We start from the raw sequence: 14,492 nt of genomic DNA, 5'->3' as shown, positions 1-14,492 counted from the left end.
AGAAATACCCCCAGAAGTTTTGTTTGTGTACATGACTCTGCCCCAAGGCCACAGTTAATATGGCTCAGGAGTAAACACCTGACCCAAACTGGGCCACAACTATGGAACTAGGCCTGAAGCAGGCCAGTCTCAGTCTAGACTACTCATCTGAAAGAGACATAAAGATGATGATGATCTTCAGGAACCAAACAATCAGGCAAAAGGATAAAATATAATTCCCAAAAGAATGAGAGTGGCTAGCTACTTGGCCCCTGCTAACATTCTTTTACACGGTACCAGCCCCTTATGAATCCAGGCCACCCTCCTTGCCCTTTCATTTGAAAAACACTCATGTCCTTAAAATAATTTTCACTTTCTAAGATGGTCTGAACTGGGTTTATATTATTTACAATGTGGAGTAAAGAGTAAACTACTGCATTTTAGCCAGTTGAGAAATACCTTCAAATACAATGGTTTTCTTACCTTCTTGGTTTTTCGATACTGCAGCCCCCTCTCCAAGTGACGAATATCTAGAAATTCTGGATTTTGAGTATTTAGATCAGTTACAATATCTGCCCATCTATAAGGAAAGGAAAAATAAAGCACAATTTTCTTTTTAGTACAAAAGACCATTGTAATGGAACTTTTCACATGAGCAATATTCTGCAATATTACCATTGCAATAAGTCTCTATCTCAGGATTGTTCCATCTACTAACCTGTAATAAACTCATTTTTATGACAGTTCTATTTATGCAACTATTGCCAAGGTTCTCAGTTTAAAAATGGTTAGTCTCCCTATGAAATAAGTATATATCAACCTATTAAATGACATCTTGCAGACTAAAGTAGAAATATTCCTAGAGTCAAGTACACTTACAAACAACTTAAAAGTTAACATGCCTTTATTTACAGATATGATAGTGTGAAAAATCTAAAGCAGTTATAAATTGCTTTGTATTGAAATACTGTTAACAGAACTAATAAGTGAATTTGGTGAAGATGCAAGATTTAAGGCCTATATAGAAAAAAAACAATTATATTTCTTTACACAATCAGAAAATAACTAAAATTTTAAAAAATCAATTTACAATAGCATCAGAAAATATACTTAGAGAAAATTTTTAACAAAATACATATAAAATTCTGCTTTGAAAAATATAAAACAGTGCTGGAGAGAAATTAAAACTCTAAGTGGAGGTAAAGTCCATGTTGTTATGATGTAATTCTCCACAAAATAAACTATGGATTCTCTGGATTTTATTCTAATCAAAATTCCAACAGACTTTTCAGCAAAAATTGAAAATAAAATTAACATACTTTTTACAGTGAATAGCAGGATGTTTTCTACTTGATTCTCCAATTAAAATCCAATATTCTACTTCTTGTGGTGAGAGGGGACCCCTGCTAGATTTAAAATACATTCACAGCAAACTTAATAAAGGTCATTTGCTCCCTTGAAAATACTACTTCAATTATATATTATTAAAAGATATACTAAAGTTTATTCAAATAATGTATTCATTAATGCTAGAATAGGTATTGGAGTTTAGACTTGAGCAAATGTCTGAATGCAATTAAAGGGAAAAAATTAAATTTTGCTCTTGATCCCCTATTACAAAATCTAGGGTTAACAAAGTTGACATATACTATCTCTATGCATCTAAGAGGGAAAAAAATCTTAGCATGCTTCCAGAATTCTTCAGCTACTCTTCTCCTTTTACTATACACTCAAAAAGTTAAAAAAGACACCCTAAAAAGAAAACCCTAAGGTAATGATTCACCTGTGAAACTTTTAAACATACCAATACCCTAATCCCACCATGAGAAATTCCAATCTAAATACGTCAAGAGTGGAGACCAGGCAAGGATTTGCACAGTTTGATAAGTATCTCAGGTGATTCTTAGGTACAGGCAGAGGTGACAAACTCTCCTCTAAAGAACACAAAGGAGACATATGTACTTTTTTTATGTTTTACATGTGATAGATGTCTGGAGTAAGGTGATGTTGCAGGATGAAACCATAGAAGAAACACAACAGAAGTATACCTCACCTCCAGAGACATGAATAAAACATTTCAGGATCTGGAGAAACCCAGTATTTTCTCTTGCTCCACATTCACAAAAATACAATGTCCAACATCCTAATTCTCCCAGTTTGCTCCTGCCTGTCTCAGGACCCCTGCCCTATAGCCTCCACCCCCATACAACCTCCACCAAGTGCCTTGAGTGGCATACAACGTTCCCAAGGCCTCCAACCTCAAAGAACCCATCCTCTGCCCCAGATGACCAAGCCACATTCTCTCAGCCTGACCTTTGTTCCTATCTGAGAGAACAGTGCTACCTCTTCCTTCTCTTCAATAACCAGTGCCACCAACCCAAGTGTGAAGAAACTAGAACCTCAGCTGGCTGAGGATAACCGTGTCTATCAATACTTTTATTCAAAGTATTCATGGCTTCTGTTTTCACCATTTTCAAATGGGACACTTCTTTTGCTTTTAAGTATCTTGGCATTATCTCAACCCAGCATGAAGAAAACTTGCTAAGGAGTGAAAAGAGTACTATAATTTAGTCACCTGTATAAATTAATTTTTTAAATAATGTTTTAAATAAGTAAAATTTAATCAAATACAATTCTGCCAAAAAATAAGCTCAAATATTTAAAGAATAATCTTCATGTAAGGAAAGCAAATCACTAAGTCTTCCAATTTCTAAGCACTAAATATTTCTTAAATGCTTTCTACAACATATTTTATGGTCAAGTATCTACATAACATACAGAAATGCTTACCTGAATGCTTTATTAGCTTTAATAGGGGTAGCTTCAAAGCCAATTGGACAAAAGTAATGATTTTGGCAATGATAGATATAAGCCAGCGATTCATCTTTTAAACCATGTGTTAACTTTGACAAGGCCCCCGATGCTACAAAAAACAAAAACAGAGATCATAAAGCACTACCTATGCTTTACACAAAGGACTAGTTAATGACTGAAAGAGAGAAGACACATTACTCAGAACACACTGACATTACTGGGAAAAAAAGAGAAGCTATTGATGACACAAAATATTAATGAATGTATTTTCAATCTTACCTATTAGACTAAAATTCAGATAAATAGAAAAACTAAAAAACTGAAATATACCTTTGCTTATCAAAACCTCATAACACACATACTTGCCTATGAGATTTAATTACCATATAAAACCTAATATCTATTGCATATAGCAATGGTCTCAACTCTTCTGGTTGAACACATCTATTACTAGAAATTTCTGAATAAACATGCCCATTACAAGTATTTTTATTTATAGACTATGTGCACATACTACTGTACTAATGTGATTTTTATGAGATATACAGAAAGTGGGAATTTTTACTTATATTAAAATACAGACATTCTAATATGTTCTTCTCATACTACAGTGATTATCTTACACAGTTACAATGTGTACATCCAAATTTGAAGACCACTGAGATATATGAATATAAATTCCAGGTGATAAAATTCCCCTCACTAACACACAATTTAATCTTTCTTCAAAAGTTACACAGACTACCCTGGCTGGTGTAGTTCAGTGGATTGAGTGCAGGCCTGCACACTAAAGCGTCCCACTTGGATTCCCAGTCAGGGCACATGCCTGGGTTGCAGGCCAGGTCCCCAGTAGGGGGCGCATGAGAGACAACCACACACTGATGTTTCTCTCCCTCTTTCTCCTTCCCTTCTCCTCTCTCTAAAAATAAATAAATAAAATCTTTAAAAATGTATAAAAATAAAAATGAAAGTTACACAGACTAGAGCCAAGTGTAATTTCAACTCCTTAACAGTTAAGGAGTAGTTACATTTATACCGTCCTAAAATTATTTTGGCCCTCTCAAAGCAATCGCAAGACAGTTGTGGCCCCCAGGGAAAATAAGTTTGACACCTCTGGTCTAGAGAAACAGCTTTCACAAGATGAGAAAAAGTACAGCATAGGGTACACGGTCGATAATATTGTAATAACTCTGTATGGTGCCAGATGGATACTAGAAATATCGAGGGGAGCATTTTGTAAAGTATATTATCATCTAAGCATTATTCTGTATACCTGAAATTAATACAAAATAATATTGAATGTAAACTGGTATTAAAAATTTTTTAAATGACTGAATGAGCCTGGGGACAAGAGGGACATGTAGAAAAAAATACCCCTATCAAAGACTACCATTGTTTTACACTCACTTTATTATGATCCATACACACATTTAGATAACTGGCTGAGGACCTGAGGTTACCCCAATTTTTTTGCCTTACAGTTCAAAAAAAGCATAAAGATAATGGGATTTTGCCCTGCAATTATTTTTTCATTCCTTATACTTCTAATAAAGAAGTCATGTACTGATTTGCAGGCCAGTTTCCCAGTAGGGGGCATGCAAGAGGCAACCACACACTGATGTTTCCTTCTCTTTCTCCCTCCCTTCCCCTCTATCTAAATAAATAAAAAACTCTTTTTAAAAAATTGACATGAAAGGAAATGTCTAAATAAAAATTAAGAGAACTAAAATTCAGAAGACAATATTTCATTTACACAGTTGAACTTAATTGTATAATAATAGGTTCCAGGATAGTGAGCAAATAAATGTAAATATATAGATCTAGACTCCTCATAAATTTAATAAATACAAAAATGTTTATACATATAATTGGTTTAGGAAAACTGTAACAATCAATAAAATGTAATAGCATAATCAATAAAATATATTCAAATAAATAAAAGGATAAAAAGAAAAAAACTCTAGACATCTTTTACAAACTGAAAATTCCAAATAAAGTTTGCCTAAATAATTGATATGCTTAATGAAAGAAATTTTATTATTACTTTTTAATGGAAATCTGTTAATATTTCACACTTTCCTTCTTTCTAAAGTCAAATGTAATACAAAACAGTTGACTTCTTTAGTGTGACTATGATTAGCAATTCCTTTATTTTTTAAAACATATTTATTGAGTCCTCCCACATATGAGGCAATGGTAAGACAGGAGGGAATGAGGACAATCAGGTTGGGTTCCTGGCCTCACAGAGCTCACTGTCCACTGGAGGAAACCAACAATAAGCAAATAAAATAATTATTGATGGTAATTTGTACTTGAAATAAATCAAAATGAGGTGCTGGGTTAAAAGAATGGCCCAGGCATCAGACTTTGATATTCAGTGAAGGCCCCTTGGGGGTGGTGACATTTACATGGAAACATGAAAGATGAGAAAGATGTGGAGGAAATTAATTCTAGGGGATAGAACAATCCAGGAGAAGTAAACAGCAAGTATATCATATCTGCCATAGACATTGTCTCATTCTGGACTCCCTCAGTAGTCTTGTGAAGTAAGCATTTGTGGTATGCTCTCAATCAGCAAGCACTTTAATATCCTGGGTTATACTCCAGATTCCCTATCAATGGAAGACAAGCTCTTGATAAAGAGGTTAGAGAATACCTCTTTAGAAAGACTGTATCAGTAGCTCTCAAACTTAAGCATGCAAGCCTTGTTAAACAACAGATCACTGGTGTCTGACTTAGCAGGTCTGGGATAGGGACTAAGAATTTGCATGTCTGACACATTACCAGATGATGCTGACATTGGTCTAGGAACCACATTTTGAGAGCCACCAGTCTAGAGTTAAGAGGAAATTTCATTTAACTCAATTCAGTAAGCAATGTATTAACTATATCAGAAACTGCAGGAAGAAAAAAGAAAAAGAAGTATGTCAAGCTGTCCTCAAAGGGAAGGTAAAACAAGTAACTAACATAGAGTAGAATAAGTCAGTGTCACAATAAGGGTTACAATTCAAAGAAGGAGCACGTTAGATCTAAGGAATCAAGAACAGGTGGTATCCAAGGTGGAACTTGTTGAAGTGGGAGGATTGCAATGATCCAGACAGAGGGAAGAGCATGAGGAGAAAACAAAATCACTAGAGGGGAGGGATATAACCAGAGAACATCAAGTAGTCCAGATTAGAATATAGAGTATGATTGTTAGTATAGAGAAGCACCCCCAAAATTTCAGGACAAGGTCATAAAAAGATCACTCTCTAAAATACAAAACAGTAAATACAATATTTAATACATTAAAATAGTCTCCCAAGAAAATAATTCCATTTAGCAGAAGATTGAAATGTCCTGGGCAGCCAACAAGAGAATTCTTGTGTCTCTGATATTATATTTATCACTCTAAATTAATATAGCAACATTCTGATACTCACTAAGTTTAATATGAATTTGTTCTATAGAGTCTGTTCATCTACAGAAGAACTATAGAGAACTCAAGAACAATTTATTAGAATGTATTTTTACACCTTCAATGACAAGAATCAGATTCTGTAATCCAGCAGCATAATATCCTGCAAGGCTCTCATTTCCTTGAAACATTTTAAATACAACCAGCACATGTAGGACAACAGTGGAAGGCCAATCTGTATTTATTTTGAATGATGCTAAAGAATTTATGCTTTAAGCAAGTACTAGAGAGCTGTTTAAAAAGAAAGATCTATTAACACTGCACATTAAAAAGACTTATCTGGCTTTGTGACCATTATAAATTGGAGAAAACCAATGGATGAGGTTTTCCTTAATGCACAGTCCACCTGAGATGCACTAATGCACTGCAGTAAGTCGTAACAATGGCCATGGTGAGGGTATATATTATATGAGTTATGTTGGTATAGAGCAGAAGTAGCTATTCTCTGTTAAGCAAAAATGAGTTACAATATCTATTAGAAGAGTAAAAATGAAATACATGCACATTAGTATAATTTTCAAGCTATCTGACTGAAAAAATGAATCTAGACTTCACTGGCACATATGTCGGTAACTAAGTGAACCAACAGTTTGAAGTTACTTGAATAATAAGTGAATAATAATAGCAATAATAATGACAGTAAGTGAACCAATTGGTTCATAAGAAATGAACCAATAGTTTGAAACTAATGTTGACAACTTCTAGCACAAACTTTTATTGTAATTGTATCTCTTCAAAAAATACAATGCATATTAACAGTTAAATCTGCTAACTTTGTCAAAATCCCTGGATTTTGTTTTTATACCATGAGTGAGTTGAGGGTCCAGTGGAAATGAGAATGTCAGCAAGAACAAGGAGTTATAACATCAAACAAGCATTGCCCCAGGAAAGCTTAAAGCCTAGTGTGGAAAACAGGCCTAATAGTCCTTTAAAAATAACTTAAATGAGAAGATATATTTCAAAGTATTTTTTAAATGAACAGTTAACAAGTGGCAATGATTTTCACTAATGCATATCCCAGAGACAAATGAGAAAGCCTATTTCTGCAACTCTTTCTTCCACAATGAGAGAGAACAGAAAAGACTTTTGCTTGACACATGCACCACTCCTCCTCTGAATACAATCAGAAGTCTTGGGGTAACATGTGTGAGGTTACAGGGCATCATATATGGAATCAAAGGGCTACTAAGGGTAGTTCCTGTGATCTATGAGCTGAACAGGCACATTAAAAAGATGCAACAAAATATAATGCTGCATATGCCAAATGCCACATGACAGGCACAAATAATCACTACTATAGGAATTAAGAGGAATCAGCTTTCGCCCTGGCTTGTGTGGCTGAGTGGATTGAGTGCTGGGCTGCAAACCAAACGGTCGCTGGTTCAATTCCCAGTTAGGGCACATGCCTAGGTTGCAGGCCAGGTACCCAGTAGGGGGCATACAAGAGGCAGTCACACATTGATGTTTCTCTCCCTTCTCCTCTCTCTATAAATAAGTAAATAAAATCTTTTTAAAAAGAGAGGAATCAGCTTCTAAAGTGACTTCTAAAGTCATAGGGAAAGCTTAGAGATAAAGTAGGGCTTGCCCAAGGCCACTTACTATTAAAGGAAGACAAGAAAATTCCAAGGAGTGGGGGGGCAAAGCAATCCTTCAGCAAAAACACAGAGAAGAAGAAACAGTGAGGTGTCAATGTAATAGGAAAATGAAAACAGGAATAACACTAGCAAAATGCAGTATTAAAAATTAATGAAGAAATTGCAGCAACTACTCCTCTCCCCTGCCAAACGGGGAAGACGGGGAGTATAGGTAGTTAACCTGATTCCTCAAATGAGAGAGTCTTAGGTTTATTGGAAAGAAAACCCTTTCTTAGTTTCATTAGTTTCATTTGCCCGATCAATTTTTTTTTACTTTCATGAATTTTATTGTATTTTTTACCATTAACATTTAATCCTCTTAAACTCCCTTCCCCCCAGCAATCACCTTACCAATTGATGTCCATGTCCAGGAATCCTTTTTCCTTTTTCCTCAATCCCTCCACCTCCCTAATCCCACATCCACCCTTTCGCTGTCATCTTCCTTTCTATGAGTCTGTCTCTATTTTCCTTGGTAGTTCAGTTTGTTAATTAGATTCTATATATGAGTGAAATCATATGGCATTTGTTTCTCTCTTACTAGCTTATTTCACTTAGCATAATGTCCTCCAGGTCCATCCATATTGTCACAAAGGGTAAAATTTTCTTTTTTACAGCCAAGTAGTATTCCATTGTGTAAATGCCTCATAGTTGTTTTATCCACTCATTTCCTGATGGACACTTGGACTGCTCCCATATCTTGGTGATTATAAATAACACTGCAATGAACATAGGGGTGCTTATATTCTTTCAAATGAGTGTTTTGGGTTCCTTCGGATATATGAGGTCAGTCCATAAAGTACCCAGCCATGTAATAAGAAAAATAGAGACATTTATTGAAGAAGATACAAGACAGAAGAAAACATTGTACATAGGACAATGACACCTCAGTCCCCTTCAAGTAAGCACCTTGGGACGTCACACAGTTCTCCCAATCACCATCAGCTGCACCATCGTATTTTCCTGAACATACGATTCATCCACACTGAAATCTCTTCCCTTTCAAAGGTGATTTTAGTTTTAGGAAAAGCCAGAAGTCATAGTATGCCAAATCTGGGCTGTAGGGGGGCTGAGTCACCTGGGTAATTTGATATTTTACCAAAAATCTCTTCACAAGATGTAAAGCATGAGTGGGCACAAGGTCATGATGAAGCTGCCAGTCACCAGTTGCCTATAGCTGCAGCCTTCTGAATCATCTGAATAGTTTCCACAGAGGAATGTTCAGGCTTAACACAAAATTTGATGCATATTCACTGCTCTACTTGCTCAGTCATTTTGAATGTGACAGCCACATGGTACATATGTTCACTCAATGCCCCCACTGACTAGTACAGTGCAGTTATCATTGTTTATGATGCCCATTCCAGTCTACTCTGCTTGGCTGTCAAGTTACGTCGATGTCACACAAACTATTCTCATGCTATTAATAATGGCTGGACTTTTTCCAGACATAATTTTTGTTACCAGAAATGGGATTGCTGGGTCAAATTTCCTGATCAATTAGTAAGAAAGGTGTGTTGACAGTCTCACTAAAACAGAAAAAAACTACTAAAAAAAAACACCATTTAAAGCTGCCCCTTCCACAGGGACAGGCCCCCTGCACAGAATTCAGTCAGTAAGAATAAAAGCTAACATTTATTGAGTCCTCAGTCTATGTCAAACAAGGAGCTAAATGTATTACAAACATGTCTCCTTTTATCTTTATCTCAGTGACCCTTTGAGGAGGGTACAAATATAGAAAGACCAAGGTCTACACTGGCCTCAGTAAGTGTCTAACTTCTTTGTTCAAGGTCATAAAACCAGTATGTGTAGAAACCAACATGTGAATTCCAAATTTACCTGACTTGATATACCTGATATAGGACAAGAGAAATAGATCCTCCTTTATGTTCAATCCTTAACCTTGGGAAACCATATATCCTCTCTGTTGACAAAGACTCTCTCCTTGACCAAACTTTATTTAGGCTCCTCTGAGCGTTCTTCTCAACTAGGAGTCGATCTAGGGCTTCTATACCCATCCTTGCTGAATTGTTTTAGTAAGATTCCTGCTAAGTCAATTTAGAGATTACTCACCCTTGATATCTGATGAGATATCATCTCCCACCATTGAGGTCTAAGCCTTTAACTTCCCTATGATAAGAATCCTGTTAGACCAATTTAGCAAGAATTCTACTACTCTTAGTGACTCCTGTTAGTAATTCTCCATCCACTGACCCCTTACTTTGCTAGTTTTTATAAATTCCCAGCTGTCTTTGTTGCATTCAGGATTGAACCCGCTGTCCCCCAGTGTTATACCTTTATTACAGTTGTCTTGAATATAATCTTCCTTATAATTTTAACATCAGAATAATTCTTTAACACTGTATTACAACTTTTGACTTGTAAAGTCAAAAGATTATTGTCAAATTAAAAAGTGAAAATTGTCAAATAATGCAAATTATTTAAATTAGCACCTAAAACAATCCTTAAAATCAACTCCATTACTCTCTGTTATGACCAAGGCTATTCCATAATAGAACTCTGTCACTTTCATAATCCATGTTGTTATGTTATTATGCAGGTCTAACATCAACTATTCTTTTTTTTTTTTATTTTATTCATTTATTTTTAGAGAGTGAAAGGAGGGAGAAAGAGAGAGAGAAACATCAATGTGCGGTTGCTGGGGGCCGTGACCTGCAACCCAGGCATGTGTCCTGACTGGGAATCGAACCTGCGATGCCTGGTTCGCAGCCTGAGCTCAATCCATTGAGCTACACCAGCCAGAGCTAACATCAACTATTCTAAAATCCTTTCATTCCCTTTTAGGAAAAGAAAGTGCAAATTCCATGCTGCTTTCTGAAAGAGGTTAACCAGCATACATGCTCACACACCCTATGGAGCCAAATAATACAAAAAATGAATAAAAGTAGTGTTTATGACATGCCTTAAAAGCCTAAAAACTCTACATGCAAAGATGAAGAGAACTAAAAATATTAAACTGTATATTGAAAAGTGCTTTATAGATTAGTATTATGATTTTCCCTTGGATAAAAAGATATAAAAGTAACAGATTGTCTCAAAACAACTAATCTTTGAGATGGTCTAAAGCAGGAGTGTCAAACTCATTTTCACTGGGGGCCACATCTGTAATTTCAGTTCCTTAACAGTTAAGGAGTAGTTATATTTATACAGTCCTAAAATTATCTCAGCCCTTTGAAGGCAACCACAAGGCTGATGTGGCCCCCAGTGAAAATGAGTTTGACACCCCTGGTCTAAAGTATATATGTGCATGTGCATGTGCATGTACATGTGTATAAATCTTTTTTTAACTTATTTTTTTCCATTGCCATTTAGTTCCCTTATACCCTCTGTCCCCCAACAATCACCACACTGTTGCCCATGTCCATGAGTCCTTTTACCTTTTTACTTGATCCCTCTACCCACTAAAATCCCTACCGTAGCATGTATAAATCTTCTACATGTTTACCTACCAGTTTCTCCAGCTGTTTTATTCTTCCCATGAGGTTTATATAGGACATACGAGCATCCTTTCACATGGAAATGGTCATTTATTTGTCTAAACCATCTGAAAATAAAAAGATTTGCTCATAGCAACAGTTCCATAGCAAAGATGGCACTATTGCAATTCTAGAGAAATTCAAGCAGAACCCAAGTTTGGCATATCTACTAAACGTTGAGGTCTGCCAGCTGGATACATGGTTTACCATCAACACACATCTACAGCATTATTATTTAGCAAAACTAGAAATAAGGTATTGTCTCTATGTGAAGGCTTCATACCTCATAAGTGTTGTATTTCCAGTGAAAGGGCCAAATCTAATATCTTCAAATGGTGGTTGAAAGCCCAAAATATGTAATGCTTCTTCCTGGGTAATAGGTGGAAGACTACAAAGAGAAACATTGCCTTTCATTTTATAATTCCAACCATATGCAAATATAACCTGTTTCAATATTAATATGTCTGTCTGATTTGTAAATAATTTCAGTAATTTTTTAATTTTTATTTTATCAAAAATAATTGGTGCATATATTTGTAGCTAATAGACTTAAAACAAAATGTAGCTGTTTTTTCTCAATTTAAAATAAATCTTTAAAAACCTTCCATGCCCTGGCTGGTGTTGGCACTCAGTAGATTGAGTGCCAACCTGCGAACCAAAAGGTCGCCAGTTTGATTCCCAGTCAGAGCACATGCCTGGGTTGCCGGCTGAGAGGCAACCTATTGATGTGTCTCTCACACATCATTGTTTCTCTCCCTCTCTTTCTATCTCCCTCCCACTCTCTCTAAAAAAAACATAAATAAAATCTTAAAAAAAAGAACACCTTCCATTATGGAAAGAGCAACACCAAATACCTTAGAGTTTAGAGATACTGATAAATTAATATACTTGCCCTAGTCAGGTAGCTCACTTGGTTAGAACACTGTCCCATATGCCAAGGTTGTGGGTTCAACACCCAGTCAGGGAACATACAAGACTAAACCAGTGAATGCATAAATGGGTAGAAAACAAATTGATGTCTCCATTTCCCTCTCTAAAATCAATTTGTTAAAAAGTAACATACTCACTTTCCAGCTCCCATTGTGCTATATAAGAAATTCCAACAAGAAATTAATGAGGTGATTCCACAAGAAGTCTTATATTGTGGTCGGCTTATGCAGTACCTGCAAAAATAAGACTTTTTTTCACTTGAATAAATACAAAATAGTCATATAAAAATATAATACAGATGGCAACTGAAAGTGTTAAAATAATTAAAATTTTGATCATTTAACCAATAAAAAATCTTTATTCACTTAAAATATGTTTATATTTATTAAATGCATATAAATGCATAACAATGATAAATCATTTATTTTAATAAAGATGGCTAAGTATGACTGACTACTAGATAAAGTGGATGTTATCCAAGCCAATGAAAAAAGTCATGGTATATAAATTTAGACACCGACTACTAAAATTCCAGCACAAATTCCTAGTTGAGCTGCATATGTGATTATTTGCAACTTCAATTCCAAAAGTTCTCTATATATTCTAGATATTAAATCCTTATCAGATGTATAATCTACAAATATCTTCTCCCATTCTGTATGTTGCCTTTTCACTTTGTTGACTGTTTCCTTGTTGCACAGAAGTTTTTGTTTAAATTTTAAGTAGTCCCTTTTGTCTATTTTTGCTTTTGTTATATGTGGTTTTGGTGTCATATCCCAGAAATCACTGACAAATCCAAAATCATAAAGCTTCTCCCTTATGTTTTCTTCTAGGAGTATTATGGTTTAAGGTCTTATATTTATGTCTTTAATCAATATTGAGTTAATTTTTGTGTATGATATGAAGTAATGGTCCAACTTCATTCTTTTGCATGTGGATATCTACTCTTTCCAGCACCATTTTCTGAAGAGACTGTCCTCCCTTTATTCTGTGGTCCTGGTCCCCTTGCCAAAGTTTTTTTTTTTTCTCATTTATATGAGGGTTTATTTCTGGACTCTCTATTCTATTCCATTGAATAGAGTCCGTATTCTTTATGTCTATCTTATCTCCAGCACCACACTGTTTTAATTATTATAACTTCATGATAAGTTTTGAAATCAGGAAGTATGTGGCCTGTGTTCAACTCTTATAATCACCACCACCCTAGCAATTCTCTAGAGCAGTGTCTTCAGCTAGAAGTTGGAGAGTAAGATAATCAAGTGGCAATACGCACGCTGTCTCCTTCTGCAATCCTCCCTGCACTTCTATAGTGTTGACCTTGATTCCACAAAGAACTCCAAAGCTTCAGCACAGGTTCAACTTCTCATACTCCTAGATCTAACCAAAGGGTCACTGGATAGTTTCAGGACTCTCACATGAACTTAAGGAAACCTGTATTGTTTGAGGCCATCAGTTTATACAAAGAATTTTTTTAAAGATTTTTTTTTATTTATTCACTTTTAGAGAGAGAAGGGGGGGAGAGAGAGAGAGAGAGAGAGAGAGAGAGAGAGAGAGAGAGAGAGAGAGAGAGAGAGACATCAATGTGCGGTTGCTGGGGGTTATGGCCTGCAACCCAAGCATATACCCTGGCTGGGAATCAAACCTGCGACACTTTGGTTCACAGCCTGTGCTCAGTCCACTGAGCTACGCCAGCCAGGGCCAAAGAATTTGATAAATATGGTTTGAGCCTATAGTTTGGGCACTCTGTCATTTCTTTGTTTCAACAAGGACAGAATTTTCCATTTTTCATCTAGTTATTGATTTTATGGGTTTGAGGGAAGGAATAAAGTAAAAAGACCTTATTCTACCATATTTAAATCTCCCTCTTTTATTTTATACAATCCTTCATAAAACCTTGGGATCAACCTTAGGCTTCCTTAACATTTTTATTTCTTCATCAATCCAAACTTGTTTACTGGTCTCTTTCATGGCCAACTTAAAACTTTTACTGACATTCTATTTTCTGAGGGTCCTTCCCCTCCAACCCTATCCTGTGTAATATTCTTAATGAGAAATAAGGTGGTCATCCTGGTAACTTTTCCCCTCAGGTTATTTCTCCCATCTATCTTTTCTAACCCAAGCCTTTATGGTCTCACATGTTATATACCATTAAAATATAATTATTCATATTTGTTGTTAAGACAA

General features: G+C 35.6%; 1 protein-coding gene across 9 annotated transcripts in view; it reads right to left on the bottom strand.

Annotated features, from left to right (window-relative positions):
• LOC123807775 (basic immunoglobulin-like variable motif-containing protein) overlaps nt 1-14,492 on the bottom strand; it is an 82,453-nt gene that overhangs the window by 46,697 nt on the left and 21,264 nt on the right. For all 9 annotated transcript variants that reach the window (XM_045821820.1, XM_045821814.1, XM_045821817.1 and 6 more), the window contains 6 exons: nt 12,446-12,541; nt 11,662-11,766; nt 11,352-11,446; nt 2,770-2,902; nt 1,299-1,385; nt 463-559 (listed from right to left, as the gene is read on the bottom strand). In XM_045821820.1, the coding sequence (XP_045677776.1) occupies nt 463-559; nt 1,299-1,385; nt 2,770-2,902; nt 11,352-11,446; nt 11,662-11,766; nt 12,446-12,541 (613 nt within the window). The remainder of the gene's footprint in view (nt 1-462; nt 560-1,298; nt 1,386-2,769; nt 2,903-11,351; nt 11,447-11,661; nt 11,767-12,445; nt 12,542-14,492) is intronic.

The sequence above is a fragment of the Phyllostomus hastatus genome, unplaced genomic scaffold (genome assembly GCF_019186645.2).
Source record: "Phyllostomus hastatus isolate PE091 unplaced genomic scaffold, TTU_PhHast_1.1 phas_scaffold_46, whole genome shotgun sequence".
NCBI lineage: Eukaryota > Metazoa > Chordata > Mammalia > Chiroptera > Phyllostomidae > Phyllostomus > Phyllostomus hastatus.
Note: the sequence above shows the minus strand (reverse complement) of the source record. Positions and strands in the feature narration are given on the sequence as shown.